The following is a 15,426-nucleotide window of genomic DNA, read 5'->3' as shown; positions in this document are numbered from 1 at the left end:
CTCTGGTTCTCTTTCTGTTTTATTTACCTTGCCCCCTTCCTGTTGCTCATGAGGGCTAAATATGCTGCTTTTCAAGTCATGAGACTATATCTTAAACCACCAGTTCTTCTATGGAACTGCAAGCCCCAGAACAAACAGCATCCTTGCACAAGCCATCCCTGACTCTGGTCTCTCTTCCTTTCCAGACTTTAAATCCCACCGTGGCACTGGCCACAACCTGGTCTGCAGGATCAGTGACCTCAGACCAGCTGTGACCTCTGATGTCCCTCCCCTTGGCCTGGCATCCCCTGAAAGTTAAGCCCTAGGATTGGAGATGGCATTGCTACCTGAAAAGAAAGTAGAGTGAGTAGCAGGGGAGGTAGTGAGGTTGGCAGCGGAGATGCCTAGCAGGAGAGTGTGGCATCCTGGCTAAGGAAGATCATTGCTGGAGATGAGGCAGTGCCAGTGGGGACAGAGAGCAGGCACTGGATGCACTGGGTCCGGGGGCAGCAGTCGGCAGGGGTTGTGGGAGGGCTGCTTTGTGACTGCCTAGGTAAGGGAAATAACAGAGGAGCAATGATTCCCCTGCGTCTGTGACTTTGTGGCCAAGCCGTTGGCCTTGGCTGCTCGTCCAAGGGGAAGAAGAAGCATGGAGAAGTGTGGAGGCCATGCAGAAAACACAAGCTCAGATTACACTGTGCCTGAGTTGCCAGCAGGACAGCTTATGACAGGCACACATGTCCTCCCATCAGCTGTCTGTGTGTGCTCCCCTTGAGTCCTCTGAAGCCTGACTCCTGAGCCGAGGGTTCCCCTCCAGGAACATGGCCACATTGGGAGAACCTCTGCAAAGGGGATGAGTTTGGGGCCCTGTGACCTCCCAGGGCATTGCTTTCCTGGCCCTTGTGCAGTGTATACACACTAGGCCAGGGGTTCTCCAGAGCAACACTTGTTACTCTTTTGAAATGCACTCTGAATGCTTATTGGCCAGCTGAAACTTAGTTACCTACCAGCGATCTAATACAATATCTAATTTAAGAAGAATTTTCTTGTGCACTGGGTCTCTAGTTTTGTTCATCACCGCTACTTTGTATTCTTTGCCCTACATGTTCCTGTTCCCCATTCCTCCTACACTGCCACCACCGCTGCCACTGCACCCAGTTATATTCTCTATGTGTATTTGACCTTGTTTTTTTAAAATATGCTGCACATAAATATAAAGGAGGTCATGCGATGTTTTTCCTTCTTATCTCGCTTATTTCATTTAGCGTAAAGCCCATCTATGCTGTGGCCAACAGCAGGATCTTGCTTTTTAAAGGCTGAGTCGTAGCCTACCATATGTAGGCAAGTGGACTATGCTTTCTTTATCCATTGGTTTGCCAGCAGGTACTTGGGCTGTACTCATATGGTGGCTGCTGTGAGGTCAAGCTGCGATGTCCTTTCCAAACTCTGCAGTCGGAGCGTCTGAAGTCTGGTGGTGGTGTAGGACAGTAGAGCCTCTCCAGAAAGCCTGAGCCTTTTTCTTTTTTCGCTTGCAGTGCCCTTGGTTTGTCAGAGCTGTCCTCTTTGAGCACTGAAGCAATTAGTTTAGAGAAGGCTGATTCTTCAGGGTCCGGTGCTCCTCCCGCCTTTCATTTGCTGAGGCTGTCCATTTTAATGAAGTCATTTCATCTGCGTTGCCAAACACTAGATTTTTTTTTTCTACCTCAAGTCTAATTATCTCTGCTGGCAAACACTGAGTTTTATTAGAGCTCTCAAGTGTCCTGTTTATTAAATGCCCGCACGCTATGGTGCTCGGCACAGAAATTAGGTCAGCTACGCTTACTGATGGGTTGTGGATGAAAGAGTTAAATATCTCTGTCTCCATGTTGAAGCGTAGTGGGCTTGCCTTTCATTGGGGGCATTGTCGGTGACCTCTTACGTGAGCTTCCTCATGCATCCATCAGCTGACACTAACCCAAGAGTCTGAATAATGGGGCTGTTCACATGGGCTCTGCTTGTACTTGGTCTCACTCCTTTGGGCAATGCAAGCATGCCGAGATTCTCTTGCTTTCTCTAGTTGCCTGGAAGCTACCTCGTGCTTGCTGGGCTGCGCGTCTTACAGCATGGTGACCAGTGGTGGTGGCAGGGAGAGGGACACATTTGGCCTGAGAAGGGTGGGTGCAGGGAGCAGAAATGGCGCCGCAATGGACCCGAGCCTACCATTCTCAGGTTCTTGCCACCCCTTTCTCTGAAGTCCTCTCTGGCCTTGCCAAGGTAACCCTGTGTATCCATGTGTAGTGCGCCATCCCCCCGCCCCTGGCAACACGCGGAGTGACTCGGAGTTACATCCCCGTTGGGGGTCATGGTGAAGGGGTACCAGCTTCACCTCTCTCGAGTGTGACAAGTCCCATTGCAGTCTTCCTCTGTGAAAAGCGCACTGCCGCCTGTGCCCCATACGCTGCCGTGCTGCTGGGCAAGTACCTGGCACAGACTGTTCTCAGGACAGGGTCAGCGCTGCCTCAACGAGGCCCAGGCGGCCGTGTCAGCCTTCCTGCTGCTGGCTTTGAGGCCACCTGACCCTGCTGCGAAGGCCCTGGCACAGATCATTCTTTGCTTGCCCCCTTGTGTTGTGTTAATGAATCAGGGGCTGGAAATGGTACCTAGCCTTCTCCTTCACCCTTTTCCTGACCCACTGAGTCTCAGGTGCAGGCGGGGTGGGTAGGGGTGGGAGAGAAGGGCTGGCCCTGAGGAGCAGCTGATGGTGAGAATCTGATGACACGAGCCCTCCCCCTCCGACTCTGACCCCTTGAACCACGCTTCTGCGTGCCCCTTATCTCTTGGCACCAGCCGTGCAGATGTGCCTGAGAGAACTCTGCCCTTGTATTCACTCCCACGCTCCCTTTCCTGTGTGTAATTGTCTACCTGAGTTGTAAATGCAATGTTTTTCAACACGTCATTTATCCCTTACAGCTAATAGGGTTGTGAACATGAAGAACTTAGATGAAACAGCATGGTTTGCTGAAAAGTTCATAGAACTGTGCTTAATGCGTATTAATACCTTCTCCACTGCTCCACGCGGGCACTTAACATTGCTTCTGGGTGGGGAGGAGAGAGGTGAAGATCTGGTCCGTCTCCATTGAGAAGCAAGCCATCATGCCGAGTAGGACATGGTCGCAGTGTCCAGAGTCTCGCCTCAGTGCTGTATAAGAAGCATCTGTGCCCAGCACAGGCAGAACAAGTCAACATAATTTTACTCTGCAGATTTGCTCAAGTCCTGCACTATCTATTGAACAAAATTTGCCAGCTATGAATGGTTGGAAAAATTAACGAGAAAAATTTTTAAAAGGATTTTTGAACTGTTAAAGTGTTTTAACAATGTCTTGAATAAGAAAAAGTAACCCGATCCCCTGCCCTACCCCCTAGTTTCACTACAGGATCACTTGGTCTTTGTATAGGCATCAACTTTTTTTTTTTTTGCATCTGTTGCACAGATCACGTGTGGTGTTAATGTCAATAGGGGCATATCATGATGAAGGTGAGCCTTAGCTTTGCTCACCGTGGCAGCCAGGGAGTCATGGGGCCGAGGAGGTCTTCCTTCTGCTGTTCCTCTGGCGACTCCAGATCCTGCTGAGCTGGAGTCTGCCCCAGCGATCTCAGTATGCAGGGGGTTAATAGAGATCGGAAGAACTGGCTTTCCTATCAAAGGAAATGCCCATTTCTGTGAGGGATACTCACCCGGAGAACACCCAGGAGACTGGAGTATTAGTGTCAGGGTGGGGAAGATGCTGTCAAGGGCATCATGGAAAAACATGTATTTAGTCAGGAAAAAAAATGTGTCTATCAAAGGAGCAATGCATTTCCCTCTGGGGAGGCTGATCTGTGTTTGCTGGCAGATATATCTTCGAACAAGAAGCAGTGTGTGTCACTTTACCAAATAGGAGGCCCCCCCCCCCGCAAATAAAAGATTTATTAGCTTCACTTTTACCCCCAAGAATAGGTTTCCTCTGTATCGTTAGTTACTTTATCATGAATAACGTGTCGTGTCATCTTGGTGGCTTATGAATCACCACCCTTCCCTCTCAACCAACTGAAGGAATAATTAGATGAGATTGCTGGCAGCCCCTCACGTGCACATCCATCTTCTTAAGCTTGTGTCAGCGAAACTATCCAATGGGAACATCCTCTCCAAAAGCGCAGCTTGTGTGTTTCTGAAGGTAGAAGCTTCCAAGCATGGGCATTTGGAAGGCTTGACCGTTACCTTGGATGAAACCAAGTCCTTCTGAAACCAAGTAGCCTGTCATCACTGGGAGGCAACAGATCTCTGGAAAGGGAACAAGGTCAGAGCCAGGGGACAGCACACATGTTTGCCTAGGCTCTGCAAACCTGGGGACCCTCCGAGGGCTCCTGGCCACTGCTTCCTGTTGTCACCCGGCTCACCAGGCTGAGACTCTGTGTGGTCGGTGGTCACAGTGCTGGAGGGAAAGACGGGCTGATGCCACCTAAGGCTTTCGTCCAAAGGAGCTTAATTGACCAACGCCAGTCTCATGGTCACCTCTAGTTAGGAGTGGGCAGGGAAATGCCATCCTTCTACACCCCGTGGAAAGTACATTTATCATGATTAGGTCAAAGCAAAAAGTGTGTCGATCTATAATTAAAATGGAAAGCTGAGTTTTTGAAAAGCCCAGTAGCATCAGAAAAGGGCTCGGCAGTCTGATCCATAAGGTAGCACAAAAAGTGATAGGACAACTATTCACAGAAGATTGGGAGGGCAGGCAGAGGGATGCCAGGTGTGTGGGTTTTTTTTTTTTTTAACATTTATTTATTTTTATTACAAAGTCAGATATACAGAGAGGAGGAGAGATAGAGAGGAAGATCTTCCGTCCGCTTATTCACTCCCCAAGTGAGTGCAATGGCCGGTGCTGTGCCGATCCAAAGCCAGGAGCCAGGAACTTGGTATCCCACATGGGTGCAGGATCCCAAGGCATTGGGCCACCCTCGGCTGCCCTCCCAGCCACAACCAGGGAGCTGGATGGGAAGTGGAGCAGCCGGGATTAGAACTGGCGCTCGTATGAGATCCCGATGCGCTCAAGGCAAGGACTTTAGCCACTAGGCCACGCCGCCGGGCCCGTGATTTTTGTTGTTGCTGTTGTTTTTACAGTGTGTTTGAAAGCTTGGACATTTTGGGTGATTTGCTAGGAAAATGGAAATGACCAAAGTCAGATCAAGGTGTTGGTACCTGGATAAAAAGGTTCAAAACAAAAACTTTGAAAAAGAGATGTAATGGCAAATACATACCCAATTCAATTGCTTTTATGAGTAACTTCTACCAGTGGGTGGCTAAGAAAGAGAATTAGATGACACAACAGATACCTGTGGAATAAAATATATGGGCAAAGATAGAATGAAATTGATAGTAAAATCAGTCGAGGACATCCTTCATTAATCAGTATGAACTAGGGATATGATTTTAACAGTTCTGAAACAAGTCAGCTACGGAACCCAGCAGGGTACTGAAGGGATACGTGCCTCTCCCCTCTTTCCCATCTTGGCTCCCTGGGCACTTCCGGAAGGAGCTGTGCACCGCCTTGTCGCGCTGTGCGTCCTCCCGCTGCAAGGACCACCTAGTAGATCCTAAGGTTGTTCGTTGTGTTTCTTGTGTTCCTCCCATGCCACAGGGTGAACAGCATAAGAGCAGACGTGTGTGTGTGTGTGTGTGTGTGTGTGTGTGTCCGCCTCTTCATTCTGTTCACTGATCTAAGTCAAGTGCTTAGCACAGTTGGTGCCTTGTAAATATTTGTTGTCGAAATGAATTGTTCCCCAAAGCAGTGTGGGGTCTTTGGATGCGATCCCGGAGGAATCCACTGCAGGTCTGTAGTTGTCTGTGCCGTGCCAGTGCCAGCCTCTTAGGCTGGATATTGAGATCAGGGTCAGGTCAGATGTTAACCTTAGGGAAGCTCTACTTGCTTGTGCAACTAATGTTATTTCGAAATGAAAGTTCATTTGAAAACGGATGAACTGACCCACAGAATTCTAAAATGCTTCACCATTTACAAAGTACAATGAAGTGTGTGTTCCAGGGGCTCGTTCTCCACGAGCCTCGTCCTGCCCACCTGGGGCGATGCGTGGCCCCAACACTGTTTGCTCAATCTCGCTTTTTCTGTCCCTTGCTTTTTTGGATTTTTTTTTTTTTTGCTCCCTTCTAACACATTGCACAATTTACTTACTCATCACACCATTGCTTGCTTGCTGTTTATTTCCATGAAGACAAGGAGCTTTGTTCTTGTTCATCAGTGTGTGTCCTTGTGCACAGAACAATGCCTGACAGAGAAGGGCTATTAATTATTTCCTGAGTTAATAAATGTGATATAATTGTTACAAATACAGAACAAACCATGTCACATCTCCCCTCTCCCAGAACCCCACTCGGTAGGGGCAGGGAGGAGGAGTAGCTTAAGGTCCCTATATGACGTTTTTTCAGGATGGGCGCCAGGTTAGCAAAGTGGTCAAGGGGATGTGGCCAGGACTAGACTGAGCACAACGCCCTTCTAGAAGCACATGTGTTCCCAGGCACTGGCTTGGAGCTGAGAGCAAGGACCACCACCCCTTACGCTTTGCACCCTTTGTATCTTGCTTATTTCAGTCCAGTCCCACTCTCTTAAGACCTTTTCATTTTTTCTGTGCTATGCTACTTTATAATCCCAATGATAAATCCTGTTACGTTTGAAATTTTGAAGTATTCAGGGAGAAGGAAAAAGGGAGCAAAAGGAAAATGAGTTCTCTTTGAGATCCTTTAAAACTTACCGGGAAGTTCTCTTGTCTTCAAAGTAAAAAATAATGGCAAGCATTGATCGTTTCTCATGTTCTCTTGGGAGCCTGCGTTACCCCCTGCTACCTGAGGTCAAGGGCGAGGAAAGCACAAGCCTGTCTGTCTGGTTCCCACTGGAGCTTGTTGCCCTGAATTGGCCCTATGACGACTCATGCCTGCTGTCACTGCCCCCAGCTACAAGACTGAAGTGGGACATCAGTAGCAGGGGAATCCTGAAGCTGTGGGAACACCTCCTTGTTGCATAAGTTTTCTGCTGGCTTCTCAGGCTTCCTTGCCAGTGTAGAAAGTTTCCTAAATGTCATACACTTTTTCTGGTCACGTTGCTTTATCACCCGAGTAAGCCATGGAGGGCCGTAGTGGCCGGCCCTCAGCTCATGAGCAGCAGCCAGATCGCAGCCTCAGAACCCATTTACAGTAAACCCTCCCGGTTTACTGCATTGCCAAGTTCACTTAACTCGCCCGTGGGGAAACGAACACAAAAGAGTTTGCCTGATTCAAGTGCACAAAGACAGTCATTTCACCTTTGGACGGGGAGCGGGAAAGTGAAGGGGCGCACATTATTTGCCCATCTGTCTCTGTGACCTGCTCGTGTGTCTGTGGTGATGGTGGGAATCGTGGTCTGTTGCAGGAACATCAGGAGAGCTTTCTGGGGAACACCATGCAGAGTGTGATTGCCCTACTCAACAACCTGGTCGCCTGCAAAGATTCCAACATGAAGCTGCTTTACGAACAAGGTAAACGCCTCTTAGAGTTGGCCTGTGATTCCGGGGCGTGTGGCCTCTTTATAACTTTCTTCATCTTACACAGCAAGGAAGGCAAACGCCACAATGAGAGTCAGTGACTCGAAACAGATGTTTAAAATCATGCTCTTCAGAATTTGAAAGTGGGGCCTGGTCAAGATCTCTCCCGTCCCGCCCCAGCTTGGCTTTGTTCTCTGACACAGTGCAAAGTCAGGCGCTGCTACAAGATTATTAATCAAGGAATAGAAGTATATAAGCATGTTTAGACCTGCTGCTGCCCATAAAGGTAAAACCAGAAATGTATTCAGAACCACCTTGAAGAATGAAACTGGGTGAGATGGGCCTGGCTTTACTTTCTGGCTTACGCGTATTGCTACACTTTACAGAATCATGTGCATGTTCTGCCGTCGCACTAAAATATTCCATTGACATTCAGAAGACGAAGACATGGACAGAATGTCACTGGGTCGAGTTATGAGGTCACTGTTGTTTCTTAGAGTTCTGATTCTCAGTGGTCGCTGTGCTTAAATATTGGTCTATTTTTCTCTTCCTCTAAGAACACTGCCTTTACTTCCACAACTGTCAGCTGGTAAGTGCTGACAACCACCCTCGGCCTCTGGAACAGGTCTTCACTCTCTGACACGGTTGCCTTGTTTTGTGGCTAGAGCAGCGTGGTGAGGATGACTGAGGGCCGTCCCAGTGTCTGCCGTGGAAACTCTTCTTCCATGCATCCACTTAAGTACAGGAGTGCATACAGGGTGCATTTCTGAGACTGGAATTCGGTATATGAATTTGTAATTTTTGTAGCTCCTGAAAGATTGTTGTTCCAAGTAATGTGTGCATTTATGCCTCCATGGCCACGTCAGGTTGTGTCTGTCTGTGTCTAAGAGCATTCTGTTCTTTCCCTTGTCCTTTCTGGATGTTTCCAGATGCTTCACACTTTAGATCAGCCTTGAGCATTTCTCATTAAGTTTATCTCTTTTCTTCAGTATTTTATCTTTCACTTGTTACAGATAAAGCTTTTCTTTCTTTTTTTGAAGTTTTGGATTCCACTTTTTAAGTATTTTTGATAGTTCTTGACTTCTGAATACTGAATGTGGCCTCTATTTGGGGTCAGAGTGATGGTTGGCGGTTAGAGGAGAGAAAGAGGATGTGCAGGAGGTTGAACTGAGCGGAAGTGGTGGATGATGCAACAGATCCTGCCGGTGCCCAGGAGCTTCCTAAGTCTCCGAGGGAAACGGTGGGAAGCCCGAGTACCTGCAGTGTGGCATCTGGGGAGAAGACATGTGCCGACGGGGAGGGGAAGGAGGACCACGTGGGAATCGTGACGTCCTGGCTTGCGAGCAGAGATGAAGGGTGTGGTGAGTCCCTCTCCTCTGGAGACTGAGGAGATGGGTCAGGCTGCATGTGCGACCGAGACCAGGAAGGATGGGGGATCTTCAGGCATCCAGCTGTCCTGGCCCCTGCTGGGGGATGCTGGAGGGGAGGTCCTCGGGACCTGCAGAACAGACATTCCGGTCACCAGAGCCGAAGACATTGTTCCGACTCATCGTCATACCCTGTGGCTCTCAGAACTCCCCAGTTATCCCACATATGGAGTTAGCTTCCCCGAGTTGGTAAAGACCCTGAGGGTGTAGGGAGATGCAGCAGAGGGGCCACATGGAGGGTCTCAGACACCTGCCGTGGTGCAGCCTTGGAGCCCATGGAGTGGGTGAGACCTCGTCAGTCTTTTCCTTAACTCAGTTGAACCCCAACCACTGGTTTATACATTCAGATAGTTTGATGCAGAATTACGTTTCTGTATTTCAAACATGCATGACTACTTGTAATAACTGATAGTTTACATGTTATACCAACACAAGTAAACTGTGGTATAAAGGTGTGGGAATGTCCTGCTTGGCAGCTTTTATGTCAGCCTTACCCAAGTTGAATGCCATCCTTGGGCTACACAGTGAAATCTAGCTGGAGATTGCCATAAGGGTGAATTCTAGATATGTAATTATTTGTTTGTTTGTGGGGTGATGTATAGAAAAAATTACTTATATAGGGGAAATAAGTGATCCAGAAAACACACCAGAGTGGCTCTTACAATCCCTTGCTTTGAGTATAAGGTGCGGTTCCAGGTGGTTAAGCAGAGCGTGGAGTGTGGCCAGTGTATTTTCTTTCTTTGCGGCATCTCCCATCGTGATGTTTCCCACCAAGGCATCTCAGAGCCGTCGAGGTGTTGCAGGTGACACCCGTGATAAGCTCAGTGAGCTGACTACGACCTAGCGGCCGAGTCCTCATTGGCGGTGTGATCATGGTGCCTCATAGGCGGTGATACTGCCAGCATGCAACTGCAGCTAAGGATTCAGTCTTCCTTTTTAAAAACATTTTCATTTTTAATGAAACCTTTCGGGAGAGAAGTGTGAAACAAAATAGGACTTTATGTTTATATTTGAAACATATCAGAGTTATTAACATTTGAGAGCTGGCTGCCAGCTCTTGCTTGCTCAGTGACCTTTCAATAATGGATATTAATTCCAGTTTGAGTTTTACCAGCCAAGCTGCCAGGATAGTGGATTTACATGACATGTTGCAGTTGTGGGGAAAAAAAAAGTAGCTCCTGCAAAGAAACATTTACAGAAATTATGTATGTCTCTACTGGTTTATGGCATGCCAGAAATCAAAATACTCATGTCCTGTTAGGTTTATTATTAAACTGTCTAAATCGGCGTTTACTCAGGAGACCAGAAAATCATCGTGAGAGTCGTTTGGACTTCAAGAGTTAAAGGCAGGGCATTTCATTACTCACATTAGAACCCTTTGTGTCTGAGCGTAACATTGAGAATAATGCCATACAGCGGGAGCTGAAAAAGCCTTCTGCAGAGGACCAGACAGGAAGGATTTCCAGCTGAGAAGGCAGCTGGTGTTTGTCAGTCACTGGTGCTCAAGTCTGCCAGCTTAGCATCAGCACAAGCCCCAGATAAGCCGTGAACAACTGCGCAAGCCCACATCTTCCTCAGGTTTTTATCTGTAATGTCTGATGGCTGGTCCACAGGCTGTAGCTCACCAACCTGTGTCCAGTAGACAATTCAAAACTTCCTCCAAGTGACTCTCAAATCTTCACAAGTTGTCATCATTATAACTTTTAGATGCTAAATTCTGATTCAACTCAAGAAGTACCTGGCTCTCTGTGTGAGCTAACTTAAGGATGAAGCCCCAGCCCTGATGTCAGAGTAGGGTCGAGATGCGTGAAGAAAAAGCGAGGGCTGGGGGAGAAGTCAGCCTGTAAGGGTTTCAGCTGAAAATCTGGGCTCACTCGCCTCTTCTCTGGCTTTTGACCATGGTGACAGTGTCACCCGTGGAAACCTGTGTGGGTTGAAGGAAGTCACTATGCTGGCTTGGCTCACAGAATAGTGAGAAAGATGCCATATCCAGGTGACAGCAAGAGCAAGGAGTATGTGGCCACATGTACCAGGCAGTTTTGTGTTGCGACAGCCAACCCCTGCGACAAGCACCTTAGGGAGCAAGAGGCTTATTGTTTCTTGGTTCTGGAGGGCCACAGTCCAAGACTGAGTGGGCCCCTTTGGTTGGCCTACCTGGGGATGCAGGGCGGGGTTGGCAGTGGGGGAGCAGCGGGAGGAAGGCGCATATGAGAAGGCGAGCAGAAGGGAGAGTGATGGTTAGGTCCAACTTGACTTTTATAATAAAACCCTCATACTGTAACACCCTTCCCAGGATGCAGCTGTTAATGAACTAGGACCACCTTCCAGACACTCTTCTGCCCTCTTCCAGTAGTGCCTCCTGCCTACCACACGTGTAACACATGGGCCTTGACGGAAACGCTAATATCCCAAGCATGACCCCATCTTTCCTCTATCACAGTTGTCTTAAGAATCTGGAATGAAATGTTTGGAAATTGCTATTCTAATCGATGCATCTAGCTCAGGGGCAGCAGACAGGATGCTATAAAGGAGAAGCTGGCGGATACTAAGTTCTATAGTTATAGCTGTTCAACACTGCTCCTCCAGGGAGCAGAACCAACTCCAAACAACAGGTAAGTGATTGAGACTGTACTCCAATAAAACAGCGGCCACAAAAAGTAAAGTTTGTCACTACCATACTCACTTGATTTAACCTTTGCACAATGTTTGGCTGCTAATTCTTGTGCAATATGCAGAAGATAAGGCAGTAGATAAAACATGCAACAATCTCTGCCTTCTTGCATCTGCGTTCTCATGACATTACTAAGCAAACAAGGAATAGATAAGGAGTTGATGTCAAAGAAAGCTAGATCAGATGATAGCAGCACCTAAGTACTGAGGCCTGATGGAGGGGGAAAATGAAGGTGGGAGTGGCACCGTGGTGTAGCAAGTGAAGCCACCCCCTGTCACAGGCACTCCCTCCTGTTCGGCTGGGCAAAGCTACAGAAGATGGCTTGAGTGTTTGGGCCCGTAGTACCCTCCTGTAGATCCGGATGAAACCCCTGACCGTAGCCTGGCTCCGACTGTTGCAGCCATTTTGGGGAGTGAACCAGAGGACCAGAGGATGGATGATCCATCTCCCTCTCTGGGCCTCTGTTTCTATAACTTTTCCAAATAAATCAATAAATCTCAAGAAGAGGGAGAAAAGGTAGATACGAGTGAAGAAAGAAAATGAATGAAGGAACTGTGAGTGTCCAGGTGTGGGTGGGCTTGAACTCCTCTGCTGGGCAGTCGGAGAGCGGCTGCCTGTAAGGCTGGCGGATTTTTTTTTTTTCCAAGGCAGTTGAAACCACTTAAATCCTTCAGGAATGTGTGTCTAGCCATCTACCTCTCAGTCCTCTCCGGATGAGAGCAGTGATTTGGGGAGCAGTGGAGGCTAATGATGATTCAGGACAGAGAAGCGCTGGCGTCCACTCGGCTCCTGCTGGGGGCTGGGCTCTCCTGAATGCCAGACTCTTGCCAGATGCTCTGAGTGTGTCTGGTTAGACTGGCCTTTTTCCACAGGCAGCACACTGCGCCGTGGAGGAATTCCAGTCATTCCCAAGCCTTCCTTTCTACAGAGCTGACATTGGCTTTCTGTCATTTGAGTCTTGGAACCACTGGGACAGCGTTGGTTCCTGCGGTTTACTTCTGGGCGCAATGAGATGTGCTAAGCGTGCTGGTGGAGTTTAAAGGATGCTGCTCTGACAGATGGCCAGTGAAAGACCCTTCCGTCTTGGGTGCTGGACATGCTTTCTGGGTCCTTTCAGCTAACTCTTGGGGAGGAACACCTTAACGTGGATCTCCTTACTATTCCTGCATGCCAGTTACGAGTATCCCTCGTCATCTCTGCCACAATACCTATGTCTAACCAAATTCGTTTTCTCAATAATGGAACACAATGAAGCTAAAATCAAGGAACTTTGAACATTTTGGCAGATACGTTAATGAAAATAGTCACACTAGTTTTTTCCTGACACAAGGGCCCAGTGCAGCCCCCATGCTGCCTCTGTTTAATTTCCTTGGTGGGCACAAGCATTGCATCTGCTCTCCGAACCCTGATCTTGTGGCTGGCCTGGGGTCCCTCTCAGCTCTTCTCTGTATTTTCCTGCACTAGAGTGGCAGTGTTTTTAAGGACCAATATATATATATATTTAGTTCTTCAGGACAGTGCTAGAAAATATTTCACTCTTCTGGGTTTAGAGAAATTCTGTTTATTTAATGTGTATTTTTTAAAAAAATGTGACATTTCACATATCACATAATGTACCATTTTTAAAGAACACAATTCAGTAGTTTTTCAAGGATGTTTGTAAAATTGTGCACCTGTCTTCAGTATCTAATTCCAGAACACCTCAACAAAGACAGACCAAAAAAAAAAAAATGCCCATGTGCCCTTTAGCAGTGATGTGCCGTTCACTCCTGGCAGCCACCAGTCTGTGTCTGCTGCTGTGTTTCCCCGTGTGCTGGACAGCGCAGGTGGTTTGAGGCACACACCATGTGACTTTTGTGCCTAGTATCATCCACTTGTCATTAACCAATAAATGTTAATAGAAAAGCATAAATAATCCAATTTAGAAATGTCAATATCAAAGTTTTTGGATGTTCACATAATCCACTTTGATCAAGTGTTTGTTCTTCCTGACTGCTCTCACTAAAACTTTGCATTAGCAGATTGCAAAGAAGGTTAAACCTTGCTATATAAAGGTTGCACTGTGAGAAAAAAACAAACAAAAAAACCCAGCTTGACCTTTAATTGAAGGTAGGTAGGCATTGTTTGAATGTGACACAGTTACTCATTAGGGCAGTGTTAGCAAGCACGAAGAACAGTACAAAGTGGATGCACTGGAGAGATCAGAAGTGCTTAGAGAACTCTACTCTAGGAAGCTACAGGTGAACTTGAGTCCAGATAAACTTGACAACAACAAGGATCTCAATTTCAGTCTTGGGTTGTGTCCTCTTTCTTGGGCCAGAGCACAGCAGTCTCCGTTCTCAGAGCTGCAGGTGAGGATGAGACCGAGGGGGTGGCCCTCCTTTGGAGAGTGTTACCCCTCAGGAGACTCGTTAGGTGGGGGGCAGGATTCTTCCTCAGCTGACATAGCTTCCAAGTATGTCCTCGTTTCTGGTTTTTGCATTTGTACTAACCAGCTGTTTACTCTGCTTAGTGAACCCATGGGAAAGCCAGTGTTTTCCCCCATTTGGTGGGTGTTCTGCTTGGACAGTGTCCATGATATTTTACACATGTTAGTAGTAACAGGTGAATAATATTTTTTTGTTAAGTGACTGTGGAAAACCCTCTGGAAAGATGCTGTGTTTAAACAAAACACTGTCAAACAGGTAGAATCTAAATTGAATTGCTTGTGTATAAGTGCCTGTTTCAGCAATCTTTCATTGTTAAATTGAACTATCCGTGGGCTTGGTGTTTAGCTAAGTGGCTAAGATACTGGCACTGATGCCTCCATCCCATATAGCAGAGTCCCTGGGTTCTCCCATGCGGGCGCAGGGTCCCAAGGCTTTGGACCATTCTCTACTCCTTTCCCAGACCAAAAGCAGGGAGCTGGAAGGGAAGTGGAGCAGCTGGGACACAAACCAGTGTCTGCTTGGGATCCTGCACTTACAAAGTAAGGATTTAGCCACAGAGCCATCGTTCAGTGCAGTAAGTACATTTGCACTGCTGTTCAGGCATTACCGCCTCACCCAGTATAGATGTTTTTTCATTTCCGTAACTGAAAACAGGAGCGTGTCTGTCCCTTACAGAGTGAGGTCCTCTGCACAGCATCCGGCTTGTTACAGGTGCTGAGGGAGTGTGCACTGATCTGTGAGTAACTGGCTCTGCACGTGCTCACCAGCTCAAGTCACAGAGTTCCCTCTGCCATATAGTGTTAGATTTGTGGCCGCCTCAGTAGTGGTGTAATTCAGATTTCTTTAGTTCTCTCTCCTTCATGTGTACTTATTGAGAACCTGATGTATGTAAGACATTATCTGCTGATTTGTCTTAAAGATTTATTTTGTTGGTTTGAAAAGCAGAATTGGGGCACTGGGGAGAAATAAGTTGAGGGAAAGAGAGAGAGACAGGCTCCCAGTCGTTGGTTCATTTCACAAATGGCCATAAAGGCTGTGTGGGTTGCAGTGCCTAAGCACTTGGGCCAGCTTCTGTCTTGCCAGGTCCTGTAACAGAAAGCTAGATCGGAACCAGAGAAACCACGATGCAAACTAGTGCCCCTAGGGGAAGTGTCTTAACTTGCTGTGCTAGAAAGCCAACCCAAAGTCTGTTCTCAGCCACCCTCTTTCTGGTTGACCAGATACCTCATTGGAAGGTTTTCCTAAGCAGCTCTGGTGGATAGGTTGTTGACTCGTAGGGAAGGTCCCAGGGCAGCCATGCTGTGCTCAACAGAACGATCCTTACAACAGTAGGTCTACTTTTGGAGTGTTCTGGCCTCTGAATGTCCCAGCAGTC

The 15,426-nt window shown here is 47.6% G+C and overlaps 1 protein-coding gene across 2 annotated transcripts in view; it reads left to right on the top strand.

Moving 5' to 3' along the window:
• ULK4 (unc-51 like kinase 4) overlaps positions 1-15,426 on the top strand; it is a 286,847-nt gene that overhangs the window by 150,270 nt on the left and 121,151 nt on the right. For both annotated transcript variants that reach the window (XM_040994292.1, XM_040994293.1), the window contains exon 31: positions 7,413-7,518. In XM_040994292.1, coding sequence (XP_040850226.1) covers positions 7,413-7,518 — 106 coding nt within the window. The remainder of the gene's footprint in view (positions 1-7,412; positions 7,519-15,426) is intronic.

Source organism: Ochotona curzoniae, unplaced genomic scaffold (genome assembly GCF_017591425.1).
Source record: "Ochotona curzoniae isolate NIBS_2020 unplaced genomic scaffold, NIBS_Ocur_1.0 contig_908, whole genome shotgun sequence".
In the NCBI taxonomy this organism is placed as follows: Eukaryota; Metazoa; Chordata; class Mammalia; order Lagomorpha; family Ochotonidae; genus Ochotona; species Ochotona curzoniae.
The sequence above is the reverse complement of the archived record's forward strand: the minus strand, read 5'-3'. Positions and strand labels throughout refer to the sequence as shown.